This window comes from Odocoileus virginianus, chromosome 9, assembly GCF_023699985.2.
Source record: "Odocoileus virginianus isolate 20LAN1187 ecotype Illinois chromosome 9, Ovbor_1.2, whole genome shotgun sequence".
In the NCBI taxonomy this organism is placed as follows: domain Eukaryota; kingdom Metazoa; phylum Chordata; class Mammalia; order Artiodactyla; family Cervidae; genus Odocoileus; species Odocoileus virginianus.
The window spans coordinates 50,011,071-50,025,814 of record NC_069682.1 but is presented as its reverse complement, the minus strand read 5'-3'; the positions used below and the strand labels follow the sequence as shown (position 1 = coordinate 50,025,814).

Sequence of the window (14,744 nt, the reverse complement as noted above, 5' to 3'; positions counted from 1 at the left end):
TAGCAGATGGGCAGAGAGGAGGCCAGTAGCCAGGCCACAAAGGGCTATGGGGGGGTGCCCTCTGGCTACCTCTACCCAGGGCAAGGCCGAAGGAGGGGACGCTGTCTGTAACACACACAAGGCGATGGCTCAAGCAGCAATTTCCCGATTTATTGAAAGTGATCGCTTTGCAAGAATATCTAACTAATCCCGTCACAGAGATGAGACCCACAGGGGTCCCAGAGCGCACCCAGCAGATAAGAAATCTCAAGACCACTAGGGAGGAGGTGCTGTTGGCATCGATGGCTCCAGGGAAACAGGCAATAGCCCTGTTGTTCCACCGACCGATTACAAAAGACCCCCCACAAATGTGAAACACATTTCCAATACAAACACAGGTTTATAGTCATTAATATAAAGTTGATATAATATAGATTATCCCCAGAAAAAAAAATCAACAATCTTCAAACACTGCCTTTTTTTGTCTGTTTTGTTTTTGTTGACAGGTTGAAAGCATGTTGAAAAAATAAATATTTAAGAAAAGCACACACACAGCGCCCTCACTACAAGGAGTTCTAAAAAGGGCCGGGTACAAAACACAATATAGGATCTAAAAATAAAAACACCATAAAGTATGGCTTTCTTAAGAGTTGCACATGTCACAGAATGAGCGAAAATAAGATTATCTTTCATATAATATTGCAAAAAGTTCCAGTTTTTGCATTTTCTCAAGAGTTCTCTTTTCTAAAAAGGAAGATGTGCAAAGTTGGAAGCAGTAGCTGTGTCCTTTCAATCGAGGTCCCTATCCAGTCCTGGCAGTGTTGTGACTGTTCCCCAAACCCAGAGTCCAAACATACAACCCCGTCAGGATCCAGAGCTTGATACAAAATCTTGGTTCCCCGCCCCTCCCCTACCCCAAAGAACGAGCCACCTGATGGCCCACCTTCCACGTTGGTGATGCAGACGCCGAACACAGACGCATACACGGGAAGGTACAAAAATGTGAGATGTGATCTACACGCTTTCCACTTCATAAAAAAATATTTATTAGTTTAAACATTGCTTTGAAAAAAAAAAGACCACGGTAAAAAAAAAATCTTCATTACATGTCTTTCCCTTCACGTTTGCCTCCATCTCTGAAATCCAGCTCACACAAGAATTAACATGGGGGCTCAGGAGCGGGAGGTGAGTTTCCCAGTGAAGTATCGTTTTGAGGGAGAAAATGCCCCTGTGGCACCGAGGGCCCCAGAGGGGTCAGCCAGGGTGGTCCAGAGTGGGAGTGGGCAGGCCCTGAGAGTGGCGCAGAGGTGGCCCTGTACAAAACCCAGAGATGCTTGGTAGCAAAGGTCTGGTTTCCAAATGCATCTGATAAGAAAGTAAGTCTTGTTTATAAAAGGGGTTAGAAAGTGGGGGGGAAGGTACACAATGGGGAGCCCCTCCGAGTGGCTCAGACAGGCCCCACTATGAAAGGCAGAAGGGGGCGCAGGCCCCAGAGCCCCCTCACCCTGGGCTCCTGCCCCCGCCGTCTGGCCCTTCTCTCAAGGATGCCAACAGTTGAGGATGGGAGCACAGTCCTCTTCTGAGAAAAAACGTGGCTGATGGTGTTTAAAACAAAACAAAACATGAAGCTGTGACTTCTCCCCTGGGCAGGGATTCAAGGACAGCACCATCCAGGTGCCTGCAGCCAGCCCTGACTGCCTCCCGCCACCCCCAGAGCAGCCACCTGGGACGGCTTGGTGGAATTGGCCTTTCTCCGTCTAGAAAGAGGAGAGGGAACCCGGCAGGAACGCAGGGAAGCCATCTGGTGCAGGCTAAGTGAAGAGAGAAAACCCAGCCCAGCTCTCCTCCAGTCCCAGCTCAGCACCGCAGGGCCCTGACTCGGGATCCCACAGGGGTTCCCAAGAAAGGTGGGTGCAGGGGATGGAATGCATGTGTCACGAGCCTTAAGGAAGACAGGCTGGTGCTGGACCGGCAGCCAGATGGGGACAGGCAGCGGGCAGTGTCCTCATGGCACGAGGTGGGACCCTGGCCCCTCGAGAAGGGTGGATGAGTTCGTTTACAAGACGGCGAGGCTCAGGAAGGAGCCAAAGGAAAGACAACTCTGAAGATAATGCCGAACAAAACCATTTCACGTGCCGGCCTCAGTTCCCTTAGCAACTCACGGAACTGGGGCCCAGAGCACCTGGGGAGTGGGGTGGCCCCCGCGGGCGGCGTGAGCAGCATGGGCGTCAGGGACACCCTCCGGCGTTAGCAGCAAGGAAGGCAAGCCGCCCGGGAGGGTCAGCAGGAGTGGCCTAGGCGCAGCAGGACGGCAGGGTTGAGGGGCAGGCCGGCCCGGCCCTCAGAGAAGTGCACACGGAGAAAGAAGAGGCGCCTGCAGTGGGAGCACCTGGGCCCGCCCGCCCGGCTGCCTCCGTGGGGAGATAGCACCTGGGCGCCCTGGCCGAGGTCGGCAGCTGCTGTGTGTTGAGCACCAAAGCCCAGAGGTGGGAGGGCCACAGGCCTTTGTGGACGCCCGACCTGGATCCCACAGGCTGCCACCGCAGGCACAGCCCTTGAGCCTCCAGCAGTCCTTCTGCTGCTGACAAGGGGCGGGGGGACTCAGCCCTGGATGGCTGGGGTCGGTGGAACTCTCCTAACAGCCCCTGGACCCGGGTCTCAGGGCCACAGAGGAGGCCCTGGTCAGGGCTGACCCCTTCCTGGCCGCCGGCCTCCTGGGCTCCCCTGAGGCCCGCCATGCACCCCAACTGGGGGTGATGCTGCGGGCTCTCTCAAGGCTCAAATCCACTCTGCGTCCCCACCCTGTGTGTCCCCAGTCCCGCTAGTCGGGGCGGCGGCCGCCTCAGAGCCCCAGGTTGCTGTCCACGAGGGGTGGGGGGTAGCAGGGGAAGGGGCCCGGGGCACACACAGGTGAGGGCGGCCGCAGCCCATTGCCCGCCTGGCCTAGGAGATCCAGGCGAAGTCCTTGTCCGCGCCCCCATTGGGGCTGTGGGGCCCCCGCGGCGAGTCCTCATCCTCCTTGTCCCCCAGCAGCGCATCCTCGGGGGCTAGGCCCACGTCTTCCTCATCCTCGCCCAGCTCCTCCTCGCCCTCACCACGTGGGTCCTCGGGGTCCTCCAGGTATGGCCCGTCTCCCGTGAACAGCTCGGGGGAGCCCTCTGCGCCGCCACCATCCAGGGACCCGGCCCCGCTGCCACCTGCGCAGTCGGCACACACACCATGGCGCCGTGAGCCGTGCTTGATGCCCACGCTGGCGGCCGACATGAACACACGGCTGCATAGCTTGCACACGTACTTCTTGTCCTTGCTGTGCACCTGTGGGGGCACGGCTGTCAGTGTGGGGGGCGGTCAGTGCCAGGGGATGACGGTCAGTGTGGGAGGACAGAGGTCAGTGGGGGGGGGCTGGCAGTCAGTGCAGGGGTAGACGGGATGATTGGGGGGCCCAGAGGGTGAGGTCTGGGTGGGGGCTGGAGACTCAGTCCACTAGGCTGCTCACACCCCTAACCCTGGCCAGGGGTCAAGGCACAAAGCCAGGACATACAGAATTGCAGGTGTCACCAAAACTTGTTTCCATTCAGAGGTGTGCTGGGCACCAGGCTGGTCATGTCCCCCAGCAGGCCTGGCCCCAGGCTCAGATCTCATTGGAGGTTGTGCTGCTCCCCACACCTCCCAGCAAAAATGGCAGAGCAGTCACCTCTGCCACACCCAGGCTTTTGCCCCACGAGGGGATGGATGGGACCCCAGTGGCTGGGGCATGGGGGTATGGATGATGGGAGCCTCGGAACAGCAGTGACCAGGGGTGACTAGACCACCTGACTTCTGGGAAGCCGTCAGGACAGCCCAGAGCTGGGCTGAGTGCTGACCCACAGGGCAGGCAGGGCTGGGGGCTCGGAGGGGAACAGTGAAGTCTTTCTGAATTCTCTGACCGACAGGCCTATGGAGGGACCCGTACATGTGCCTGGCTGAGTGCCCTGGACTTCTCAGCTAAGGGGTCCCGCAGACCACCTTGAAGATCTGCCCTACTGTGCCCTTACACTAAACCTCAACCACGAGGACCGAGGACTGCTGCCAACCAGCCTGGGCAGGTGGGAGGCCAGACACAGCCTGAGATGGACGTCAGGAGGAACTGGGCCTCCTCACAGAATCCGATTTCAGAACACAGCCTCAGATCATTAGATCCAGGGGCTCTTCCTGCTTCTTTTCATTTGCTACATTTTAAATCCAGGACTTATGCAACCCTCTTCCAACCAGAGAGCTAAGACTTCAGTCTGGTCACAGCAGGGTTGGGCAGTGGGGGCAGCTCCTGGGGAGTCATGGGAGCCTGTCCACCAGCACCAGATGGCCAGACACTTGTCTGAATGGATGCATGGATGGGCAAGGAAGGATGCGGGTGCTATGGCGGTGAGCTTGGACTCACTCTCTCACTTGGCTTACTCCGTCAGGGTCATGCCTGAGATCTCGCCTTGGCCCCCCTGGATGGCCAGCCCTGTGCCAGGACACACCTGGGCCCCTCACCGCAGAGATGTGGTCCCTTTATGCCTCCTGGTGGTTTGCTCTGCTGGCCAGCCCATGCAGCCCTGAGGTCCCTTCACTCACACCACCCGACGTTCTCTCCTGCCCCCGCCCTGAGTCACCTGACCTCCCTGTTTTCTCACCCACCCAAGGGTTCCTCGCTTGCTTCTTGGTGACTCTGCCTGCCTCAAGGTTTCAAGCACGACCTTCTCTATCACTTCCTGGCCAAGCAGATACATCCACACAGCACCTGCTCCTGAGCTGTGAGCCAGGCTGTCAGACCTTCCAGGGGCCGTGGGGTCCCAAGGCGAATGCAGGGCGGGAGTGGGAGGGCCACGGAGGAAGTGGCTGCGAGGTAGGAGCCCCAGGCTGGGGGCAGGGTCCTGGCAGGGAAGGAGGCGCCTGCAGAAGCCGGGCTGGAGCAGAGGCGGTCTCAAGGGAAACTGAGGGGTGGGGCCGGGGTGATGTGCCCATCTGCCTTCTGCACCTGGGGCTGGGGGCAGAGCCGGTCAGGAGGGATGTGGGGGTCCCTGCTGTCCTGGTCTTTCCCACTGCAGAGTGGACCCCACTTCAGGGCTTCCCTTGGCACCCTGACATCCCACATCCTCATCCTGCCTGGACAAAGCGTGCCCGGGACCGACCCCTGCTCCCCACACTGACCCCGTGATGACCCCACGCCGCCCTGGCGTGGCCCCGCCCCCAGCGCCACTCACCAGCGTGTGCCGTTTCATGTGCTCGCGCCTAGTGAACTTCTTCCCGCAGATCTCACAGGGGTAGGGCCGCTCGCCAGTGTGTGAGCGCATGTGCCGCTTGAGGATGCACTGGTGCATGGCCGAGAAGCTGCAGTAGGGGCAGCGGAACTTCTTCCTGATGACCGTGAACTCGTTCACTGCAAGACAGACAAGACAGATGACTGCCGGTCAGCCCCAAGCCCCGCCCAGCCCGCCCCGCCAGGCCTGGGCCCGGGCCAGAGGGGGCTGTGTCCGTGCTCTGAGAAAGTGCGCTTCTCGGATCAGCCGGTACCTCCTACATCAGCCCTGAAACACACGAGTCCACACGCGCGGCATCAACAGACCCATCTCCACATGGTCCACACCTCCACATGGCCGCGACAAGGTATGGGTGCTGCCTGGTGGACACAGCCTAGTGAGAGGCCGCCAGGTCCGGACACACAGCTAGCAGCCGGCCCCAGCAGGCCCCAGAGCAAGCGGTCCAGGGCATGCTTTGTCCAGGCAGGATGGGGATGTGGGGTGTCAGGGTGCCCACATTTCAGGGAGTGACACTGTGAGCCCCAGGCTGGGGCCACATTCTTGGGGGCTCATGGGGGACAGTACCACTGTGTGAGGCCCACCGGGCACTAGGGCAGCTCATCCTGAGTGACGGCCCCTGTGCTGGGCAGTCACGGACACCATAGTCACCTCCCTGAGCCAAGGGAGGTACGAGGGGCACCCCGTACCCAGACCCATGGCTCCTGGGTCGGTCACCCGAGCTCACCAGGGTTGCTGGAAGGCCCTCCAGAGTGCTTGGTGGCACTTCCTCCCAGGAGGGGAGCCCAGGATGGACATCTGTCTCAGGTGTCTGGAATCAGCCCCCCGGCCCTCATGCCACCCACAACACTCACCGACTGCACCCCAGCACCCACACCCAAGGGACAGACCAAGGGTCCTGACCATCAGGCCAAAGGCAGGCAGGTGGAATGAATACCAGCAGCAGGAGGACCCCCTGTCAGACCCCGCCAAACATCCGCACCCAGCAGGGCCCAGCCATGGTCACAGCTGCCCCTGGAGGCACCAGAGGGAAGCAGACAAGAAACCAGTGGCCACAGCATGACACAGCTAGCGGGGCAAGGAGAAGCTGGGGAAACTACAGTGATTGAAGCTGGCCTCTCTCGCCCAAGAGAGCTGGCCAGGCTGCTGGACATGTGACAGGATGGCTCCGTCAGCCCAGTTTCCCCAACCCCAGGCCACCTAGCATATCACACGGATCAGGGCCCTCACCACCCATCCATTCTGCTTCTCAGGCCCCAGCCCCAGGCAGATTGCCATAGAAATGACGCCCAGGGGTTGGTGCAGTACGTCAACACTGAGTCCAGAGGCCCTGGACACGCCTATGTCTCCACAAGCATAGAGAAGTGGGTGTTCACTCTGCACCTCTGACCCTGAAAACACACCAGGCAACAGGGAGCAAGACATTTTATTTTGCTTCTTAAACAAGCTGTTACTTTGCTGACAAAGGTCTGTATAGTCAAAGCTATGGTTTTTCCAGTAGTCATGTATGGATGTAAGAGACGGACCATAAAGAAGGCAGAGCACAGAAGAATTGATGCTTTCAAACTGTAGTGTTGGAGAAGACTCTTGAGAGTTCCTTGGACTGCAAGGAGACCAAACCAGTCAATCCTAAAGGAAATCAATCCTGAATATCATTAGAAGGGCTGATGCTGAAGCTGAAGCTCCAATACTTTGGCCACCTGATGCGAAGAGCCAACTCATTGGAAAAGACTCTAATGCTGGGAAAGATTGAAGGCAGGAGGAGAAGGGGACGACAGATGGTTGGATGGCATTGCTGATTCAATGGACATGAGTTTGAACAAGCTCCGGGAGACGGTGAAGGACAGGGAAGCCTGGCGTGCTGCAGTTCATGGGGTTGCAAAGAGTCGGACACGACTGAGTGACTGAACGACAACAAAAATCAAGCCATAGGTTTTCTCCTGAGACATCTTAAAGGGCATCTAAATAATCAAGCGGCCAGATCCCTTTATTTCCCAGAACACTGTCAGTGAGACTGTCCACAGGGCCTGCCGGGAGCCTGGCTGACCTCATGGACCCGCACTCTCCCTCTGTCATCTCCCGCACCCCATGGAGTCAGACACCAGGGACACACCGCCCAGGATGACCCCTGTCCATGCACAGGCCAACAGCTTCACCAGGGGAGGCCATCACAGCCCCAAGATGGGCTGTGTGGAAGTCATCACAGCTCAGAATCCATGCCACCCCCAGGCCCGCCACCTGCCCATGTCTGTACACATAGAGGGGCTCCACGTCCCCACCAAACCTGGACATGGCCACCAGGCCTCTCTCAGCATCCAAGCCTGTCCTAAGAAGTAAGGTATTTTCTCACGTCTAGAAACTTCCGACATGCATGTGGCTGGGAGCCAGGGTGGGCGGGAAGGCACCGGGAGGGAAGTGGGTGAGACCAGGCGGTGAGAGGCGTTGAACAGTCACCATTCACTGTCCCTTCACACAGGGGGCCACAATAACATCTGTGAACTACATTTTCACGGTATGATTCTTAACTGTAAGTTCTTAAGTGTGTGGCTACATCACTATTTATTCAACAAACATGGAAGTTGTTTCCACTTTTTTTTTACCCTCACAAACAGTGCCTGAATAAGATGCCTACTAGAGAACCTTTGCCCCTGGAGAGAAATCCTGAGAAGCAGCCGTGCTGGCTGTCAGGCCCTGCGTGCACCAAGGGCCAAGGCCATGGTCTCTACTGGTTCACAGGGCCAAGGCTACCCTCTGTATGTGGGACACAGACTGTGGTTACCACTGTTAGCAGTACTGCTCCCTGCAAAGCTGTAGGCCTGGGTCTCAGATGCAGGCACAGCCAGAGCATTCAGCAGCTCTTGGACCCTAGAGGAAGCAGCCCTTCCTGAGCAGGGCTCCAGCCCCCCACTGAGGGCCACTGGACAGCTGGGTCCAGGTGAGGGTCCAAGACAGGACAGAGGGGAGGGCACCCAGCCTGGCACATCTGGACAGGCTGCACCTGGCAGCTCCCAAGGAGGAAAACCTCCCACTCCATATCTCTCTTCCCATCTGAGCACCAGGCCCAGCCTAACCCGGCCCTCAATGAGGCAGTAGCAACACAGTCACCCACACCGGCCTCCGGGCTGTTCCCCCAGCACCAACCCAGTTTTCAAATCGCACAGAACACAGAAAGTGTGCCACCTGCTCTGAAATGGAAAAGCAGCACAAGGAGACAGCTTTTAGGTTGTTTTACTTCAAATAACCTTTCTGAGTTATTTTAGACTTTCTATTCTGCTTCTATAAACATAAAAATTAAAATTTGAATTATTTATTCTAGCTTGCATTTAACAATCCAGACCTACATGTTAGAAATACTTATCTCTGTACACAAGTGTTGTATTTTTCCCCTAGAAAAACAATTTAGTTACACAAACCTGAATGTGACCCCCATCCCCAGGCACACTGAACCTACCCACGATGATGCATTTTGTGTTTTCTTAACCTATTAGTTTCCTGCTAATATAAATGTCAACAATCTGGGCATCTTAAAGCATCACACACCTGTCATCTCTATCTTGGAGGACAGACACCTGAGGTCAGGGTGTTGCTGGGCTGCACTCCCGCCTAAGGCTCCAGGGGAGGGTCCTTCCTGCCTCTTCCAGCTTCGGGGGATCTGAGAGTTCCCTGGGCTTGCAGCACCTCCCTCCCGTCTCTGCCTCCATCTTCTTGTGGCAGCTCCTCTGTGTCTGTCTCCTCATCTGTCTCTTATAAGGACACTGGTCACTGGATTTAGGACCAACTGGATATTCCACGGAGAGCTTAAGATCCTTAATTAGGTCTGGAAGACCTTTTCCCAAATAGGGTCACATTCACAGATCCCAGGAATTAGGACATGCATGTGTCTTTGGTGGGGGGGGCACCATGCAACTACTTTCATGAACAGTATTGAGGAAAGTTTTCATTGACTGCTGTAATTAAAATAACTTTGTCAGGGAAAGAAGCTAACACTTCCATAACTTGTGGTTTACAGTCTATATATCTTAGAACACCTTTATACATCATGCAGTTTGATTCTCATAAATACCAATAAAGTCTTAAAAATCCAACCAGTGAAAAAGTAATCAAAATAAATGAAAAAGCACAGATAGCATCAAATTGAAACAGACATTCTCTGCCAATCCACTCTGAAAACAGAGCCCTTTTGCCTGGAATTAAGCGGACAAGACGAATGGCAAGCTTGAAAATGAGGAAGCGAGGTCAGAACTTGGCACCAGATTATCTAAAGTATGAAGTTCAGTAACACAGACCTACAGTTTTGCAGAAATGTATCTACAAGAGTACCACTCAGTGAAGCAGTGTTAGAGGAAGCCACGTCTCTGCCCAGCCCTGCTGCAGAGAATCAGATTTACGGTAAGCTCACTGACCAGGGAACATCCAGAACCATTTCAGATATCAAACTCGCGCCCCCTGCATTGGAAGTGCAGTCTTAACCACTGGACCACCAGGGAAGTGCCCAGAACCACATATTGAGAACTCCACCCACCTCAGCATCCCCATCATAGTCTGCTCAGACCCTCGTCCATGGCCTCCTTGCCTATCCCTCTTGGCTGCTGCCAGGCTGGGCATCTGCTGTCTCCTCCTCTGATCTCCACTGTCTGTGTTAATCCCGCCCCCAGTTTCTGTATTCTGCAGCATCTGGGACCCTGTGACTTGGCCGGGGCTGCCCTCCTCATGAGGGAGGGATTTCAAGAGAAGGTAAATAACATGCCTGTGAGCACAGCTTTCATACCGACCACCCCAGAGCCACCCCGTTCTCCTCTATCAGCTCTCACATCTGGGTCATGGTCCCCTCCATGTTCACCCATGGCCAGACCAGGGCCAGCCCTGTGGCCCAGCATCTCTGATTCGGTGCAGAGCAGCCAGTCTAAGCCTGCTCCCTCCACCCACCGATGGTCCTGGGGCATCCTAAAATGCTCCATTTGATATACTATGTTTTTTCAGGAAATTTGCCCGTTTCCTCCGATTTGTCAAATGTATTAGCACAAAATTGTTCACGATGTTCCCTTATTATCATTCTAACATCTATAGTATCTTAGTAATGATTCTTTTATACCTATTATTGACAATCAGCTTTCCTCTCCTCTCTTCTTACTGATAACCGTGACAGGAGTTTGTTTTACTAATCTTTCAATGTATCGGTGTTTGATTTTGTTCATTTTTCTGTTGTCCATATGCTTTTTATTTCATTGACATCTGCTCTCTGTTTCACTCCCCCTGCTTTCTGTGGGTTTAATTTGCTATTCTTTTCTCGCTTCTTGACTTCTCAAGTTAAACTTACCTTCTTTTCTAATAAGTGCAAGAGCTATAAATTTCCCTTAAATAGGACTTTAGATGTAACCTACAAGTTTCGATGTGTCATATTTTCATTATCATTCAGTTCAAAATATTTTGTAATTTCCATTGTGGCTTACTCTACATATCTTTCTGTTGCTGATTTTTAAAATTTAACTTCACAGAGATTAGAGGACACACTCTGTATGAGTTCACTGTTTGACATTTGCTTAGATCTCCATTACATTCCTGCTTGGTCTATCTGTAAATGTTTCCTGTGCACTTGGAATGTTTATACACTTGTTTGGTGTGATGTATGACTTGGTTGACCATGTTGTTACAAGCCAATACTTCTCTGAACAAAGATGCAAAAATCCTAAACAAAATAGCAAGCTGAGTCCAACATATAGGAAAAGAGCAGCATCTTGTGACTCAGTGGGTTTTTTCCAGGTTAATATTTGAAAATTGTGTTCAAATCTTCTCCATCCTTGCAGATATTCTGTCTGCTGATCTATCAGTTACCAAGGAAATCTGTTAAAAATCCCTAACTCTAACTGTGGACTTCTTTCTTCCTCCTTTCAATGATGCTGTCAGCTTTCACTCCATGTATCTAAAATTCCAGCCTGTGCATCTAGTATTTGCATTTCCCTCTGAACTCTCTTGTCCTGTGTAGCAGCCTCTGGAGCAACACTCCTCCGCGGTTCACTTTGTCTGATACCAATGAGCCTTTTTAGGCTGGTGTTTCCTTGGTTTCTCTTTTTTATCTTTTTGTTGTTCAGTCACTCAGTTGTGTTCAACTCTTTGCGACGCCATGGACTCCAGCAAGCCAGGCTCCTCTGTCCTCTATCTCCTGGAGTTTACTCAAACTCATGTCCATTGAGTTGGTGATGCCATTCAACCATCTCATCCTGTCTCTCCCATCTCCTCCTGCCCTCAATCTTTCCCAGCATCAGGGTCTTTTCCAGTGAATAGGCTCTTCACATCAGGTGGCCAAAGTATTGGAGCTTCAGCTTCAGTATCGGTCCTTCCAATGAATATTCAGGACTAATTTCCTGTAGAATTGACTGGTCGGATCTCCTTGCAGTCCAAGGGACTCTCAGGAGTCTCCTCCAGCACCATAATTAGAAAGCGTCAATTCTTCGGTGCTCAGCCTTCTTTAAATTCTTTGCTTTAAATCTTTCTGTGTTCTTATCTATAATACATGTTATCTACAAACAATAGATTGTCTTTGAAAAGTAGGCTGATAACCCTTTCTTTTTCCTGTAGTGTTCAGTATGTTGGTAATAACAAGACTATTGGTACATCTGGGTGCTGTCTGCCATCTTGCTACTTGTGTTCTATTTGTCCTTTTATGCTTTTTGTTCCTTTAACCTTCCCTGCTTGCCTTCTTTTGAAATTAATCAAGTACCATCCCACTTTTCTCTTCATAAGTCTTTTAGCTGTACACGATGATTTTTGTCACTGTTTGTTGTGATTCGTAGAGAAGGTGAGGCCCATTCAGTCCCCACACTTGCCTACCCTCCTACCCTTTGAGCTGTTCGTGCCACGTGTTACTCTCCTACTGGAGTCAAAACCCCCACAAAAAGCCATAAACTTTGCTTTAAATGCTCACAGTCTTTCTACAGAGGCTGTTTTCCAGTCTTTCCTGGAAAAAGTGCAGCCCCCCCCCCCCTCTTTCTGTTTCTCTGGCAGACGCTGTCTTCACGTGGCCCTGGTCTGTAAGGGGTACTTCTGCTGGCTATAGGATTCTGGTCTCAGAGTTTCTGCAGCGCCCTAGAGACTAGCGGCATTGTTTCTGTTGCAAAGTCGGACATCAATCTTGATGTTCCTTTTAATGTCTCTTTTCTCAGGTTGCTTCCAAGGTTTCTATTTTTGTCTTTGGTTTTCAATAGTTTGACAGCAATGTGCCCAGTTTGGGTGTTTGGCTGTTGTTTTATTTTGGTGTCATTCTGCTTTGGTTCACTGAGCTTCCGGAATCTGTGCAAGGATGTCTTCCATCAGTTTGGGAACACTCTCTGTTGCTGTCTCTCCTGACACTGCTCCACTCTATTTTCTCTCCTCTGGACCCCAGTGCACAAGCATTGGACATTCTTACTGTTCCTCAGTGCGTCTTTGCTTGTCCCCATGCCTTTTTTCCGAGTTTCAGCTGGATCCTCTCCATCACTCTCTTCCAGTCCCCGTGCCCTCTCTAGAGTGGCACCCAGACTGCTCTGCACTACTCAGCTCATCCTCAGCCTCACACTTTGTATTTTCAGTTCCAGCAGATTCACTGAATTCTTTTCTACAGATTTTTCTGTCCCTCAAGGACTGCAGCCTTCAAGTCCCACCTGCGCCGATGGCTCCCCAGGATGTGTGTGTATGTGTGTGACTGTGTGTCTATGTGTGGCTCTGCCATCACTGCTGGCCACCTGGACCCAATGCCAGGCTGCCTGCATCAGAGAGGCCCATACCCAGGTCCACCCCCATGTACCAAATGCCCATTCTGGTCTGGCAGCCTCAAAAACCATCGTCCACAGGTGTCCATCTCTTGGGGCTCCTTATCTGACTTCAGGGTGGAGCCCTGGGCAAGTCCATCCAGACCGTGAAAGTGCTCCTGGCCATACAACGAGCCAAAAGGACACCCTGGTCATCCTGGCCAGGCCGGCAGAGTCCATGGAAACCCCAGGCCCTAGCTGGAGTCACCTCCAGCTGGCTGGTCTCTTAGCCCAGGCCTCCAGGTCCGGGGGTGTCGGCCTAGGAGAGACAGACGAGTTATGGGCAGTGAGGATGCGACCGACTTGGGGAGATGGTAGTACAGAGGCATGTACCTACTCACTGGGTCCCCAACCAGCCACCATGGGATGACCGTCACACCTCCAGAAAGGAAGCCTGAGCGGACACGTGAAAAATCCACATCAGCACAACACCAGCCCCTCCCACTGAAACACCCCGGTTTCAAACGCACGGAAATAGCATTTGATTTATTTCAAATTACAAAACATGTGCTCAAACTCTCCCTCCTTGAAGATTTTTTTCTTCAGGGAAATAATGGAACCTAACAGACCTGTCTTTAAATAACTACCTGAGACACAGGAAGTGGATCTCAGATGCCTGGTAACAAACACACAGCCGCCAGCACCGCAGCAAAACCCGCTTGAGACCGACCAGCACCATTCAGGGCTTTTAACCCACTGCTGTAGGAGTCTGTACACTGGGGAAAATTGCCCCTTAGAAGCATTGTAATTTAAATATCAAAGCTGATTTAATGTCATGGATGTTGCAACTATTACTACAAAACTGACACCTGCATCACCCTGAGTGACACGGGGCCAAGGGGATTATGGGGCAGAGGGTGGATGGAAAGCAGCCACGACCACACAGACTCACCCAGGACACGCTGAGCATGTGGGTTCCGGGCATTGGGCCCGTGGGGATGTGCCCAGTGGACAGGCGTCTGGCCGGCAGCCCTCGCGTCTTACCTGGGCTGGGGAGATGGCCGGCTCCCTGGGCTCCGTCTGGCCGGTCACCAGAGCGGGCATCCGGGGCTCTGAGTGCAGGAGGGCGAAGGGGCCGGAGGGAGGTGACTTGGGCTGGTGCCAGGTCCTGGGGACACAGGAAACGAGTCTCACCCGTGTGAACAGACGCCAGCTGGCGGGCTGTGGAGAGTTCGGGGAGCGTTGTCCTTGGCCATCCTGCAGTGAGCCGCACGCTGCCATGTCATGAGGCCTGAGTCTCGCTGGACGAGGTTTCTATCTGCTTGCCACTCCCAATCATCTGGGTCTCCACACGTGCCTTGTCTGGGGGGTGGTCTGGCTACGATGGGATAGTCTACCCAGAAAGTCAGAACCCGCGGCAAGGATACAGCATGCCCAACCGTGCCTGGAGGAAGGATCTTCTAGAAAGTCCTTCTAGGTGTGTCAACCTGGCTATTTACCTGTAAGGGTGGTAATACCTAAGTCAAACGCCCTTTCATAGGAGAGTATTTAAGGTCCCATATCAAGCCAGACTCAAGTGAAGGTCCTTAATTCATGTAAACACCAGAAGGAAATATTCTTTAAACCACAATCAGAACAAAACCCAGTTGCTTCCCTGACAGACATCGGGGGCAGTGCACGGAGAAATGTGGGCAGGGGGGCCTGTGACTGGTGGCCCCATCCAGGGCAGACCCCGCCTGCTGCCAACCCAGGTCTGCGTTCT

The 14,744-nt window shown here is 53.5% G+C and overlaps 1 protein-coding gene across 1 annotated transcript in view; it reads right to left on the bottom strand.

The window, feature by feature from the left end:
* Nucleotides 1-129: 129 nt before the first annotated feature.
* The window catches only part of ZBTB46 (zinc finger and BTB domain containing 46), a 49,670-nt gene continuing 35,055 nt past the window's right edge, over nt 130-14,744 (bottom strand). The window contains exons 4-5 of the mRNA XM_070472409.1: nt 5,205-5,380; nt 130-3,294 (exon numbers count right to left, since the gene is read on the bottom strand). Of these exons, the coding sequence (XP_070328510.1) occupies nt 2,923-3,294; nt 5,205-5,380 (548 nt within the window). The 3' untranslated portion in view covers nt 130-2,922. The remainder of the gene's footprint in view (nt 3,295-5,204; nt 5,381-14,744) is intronic.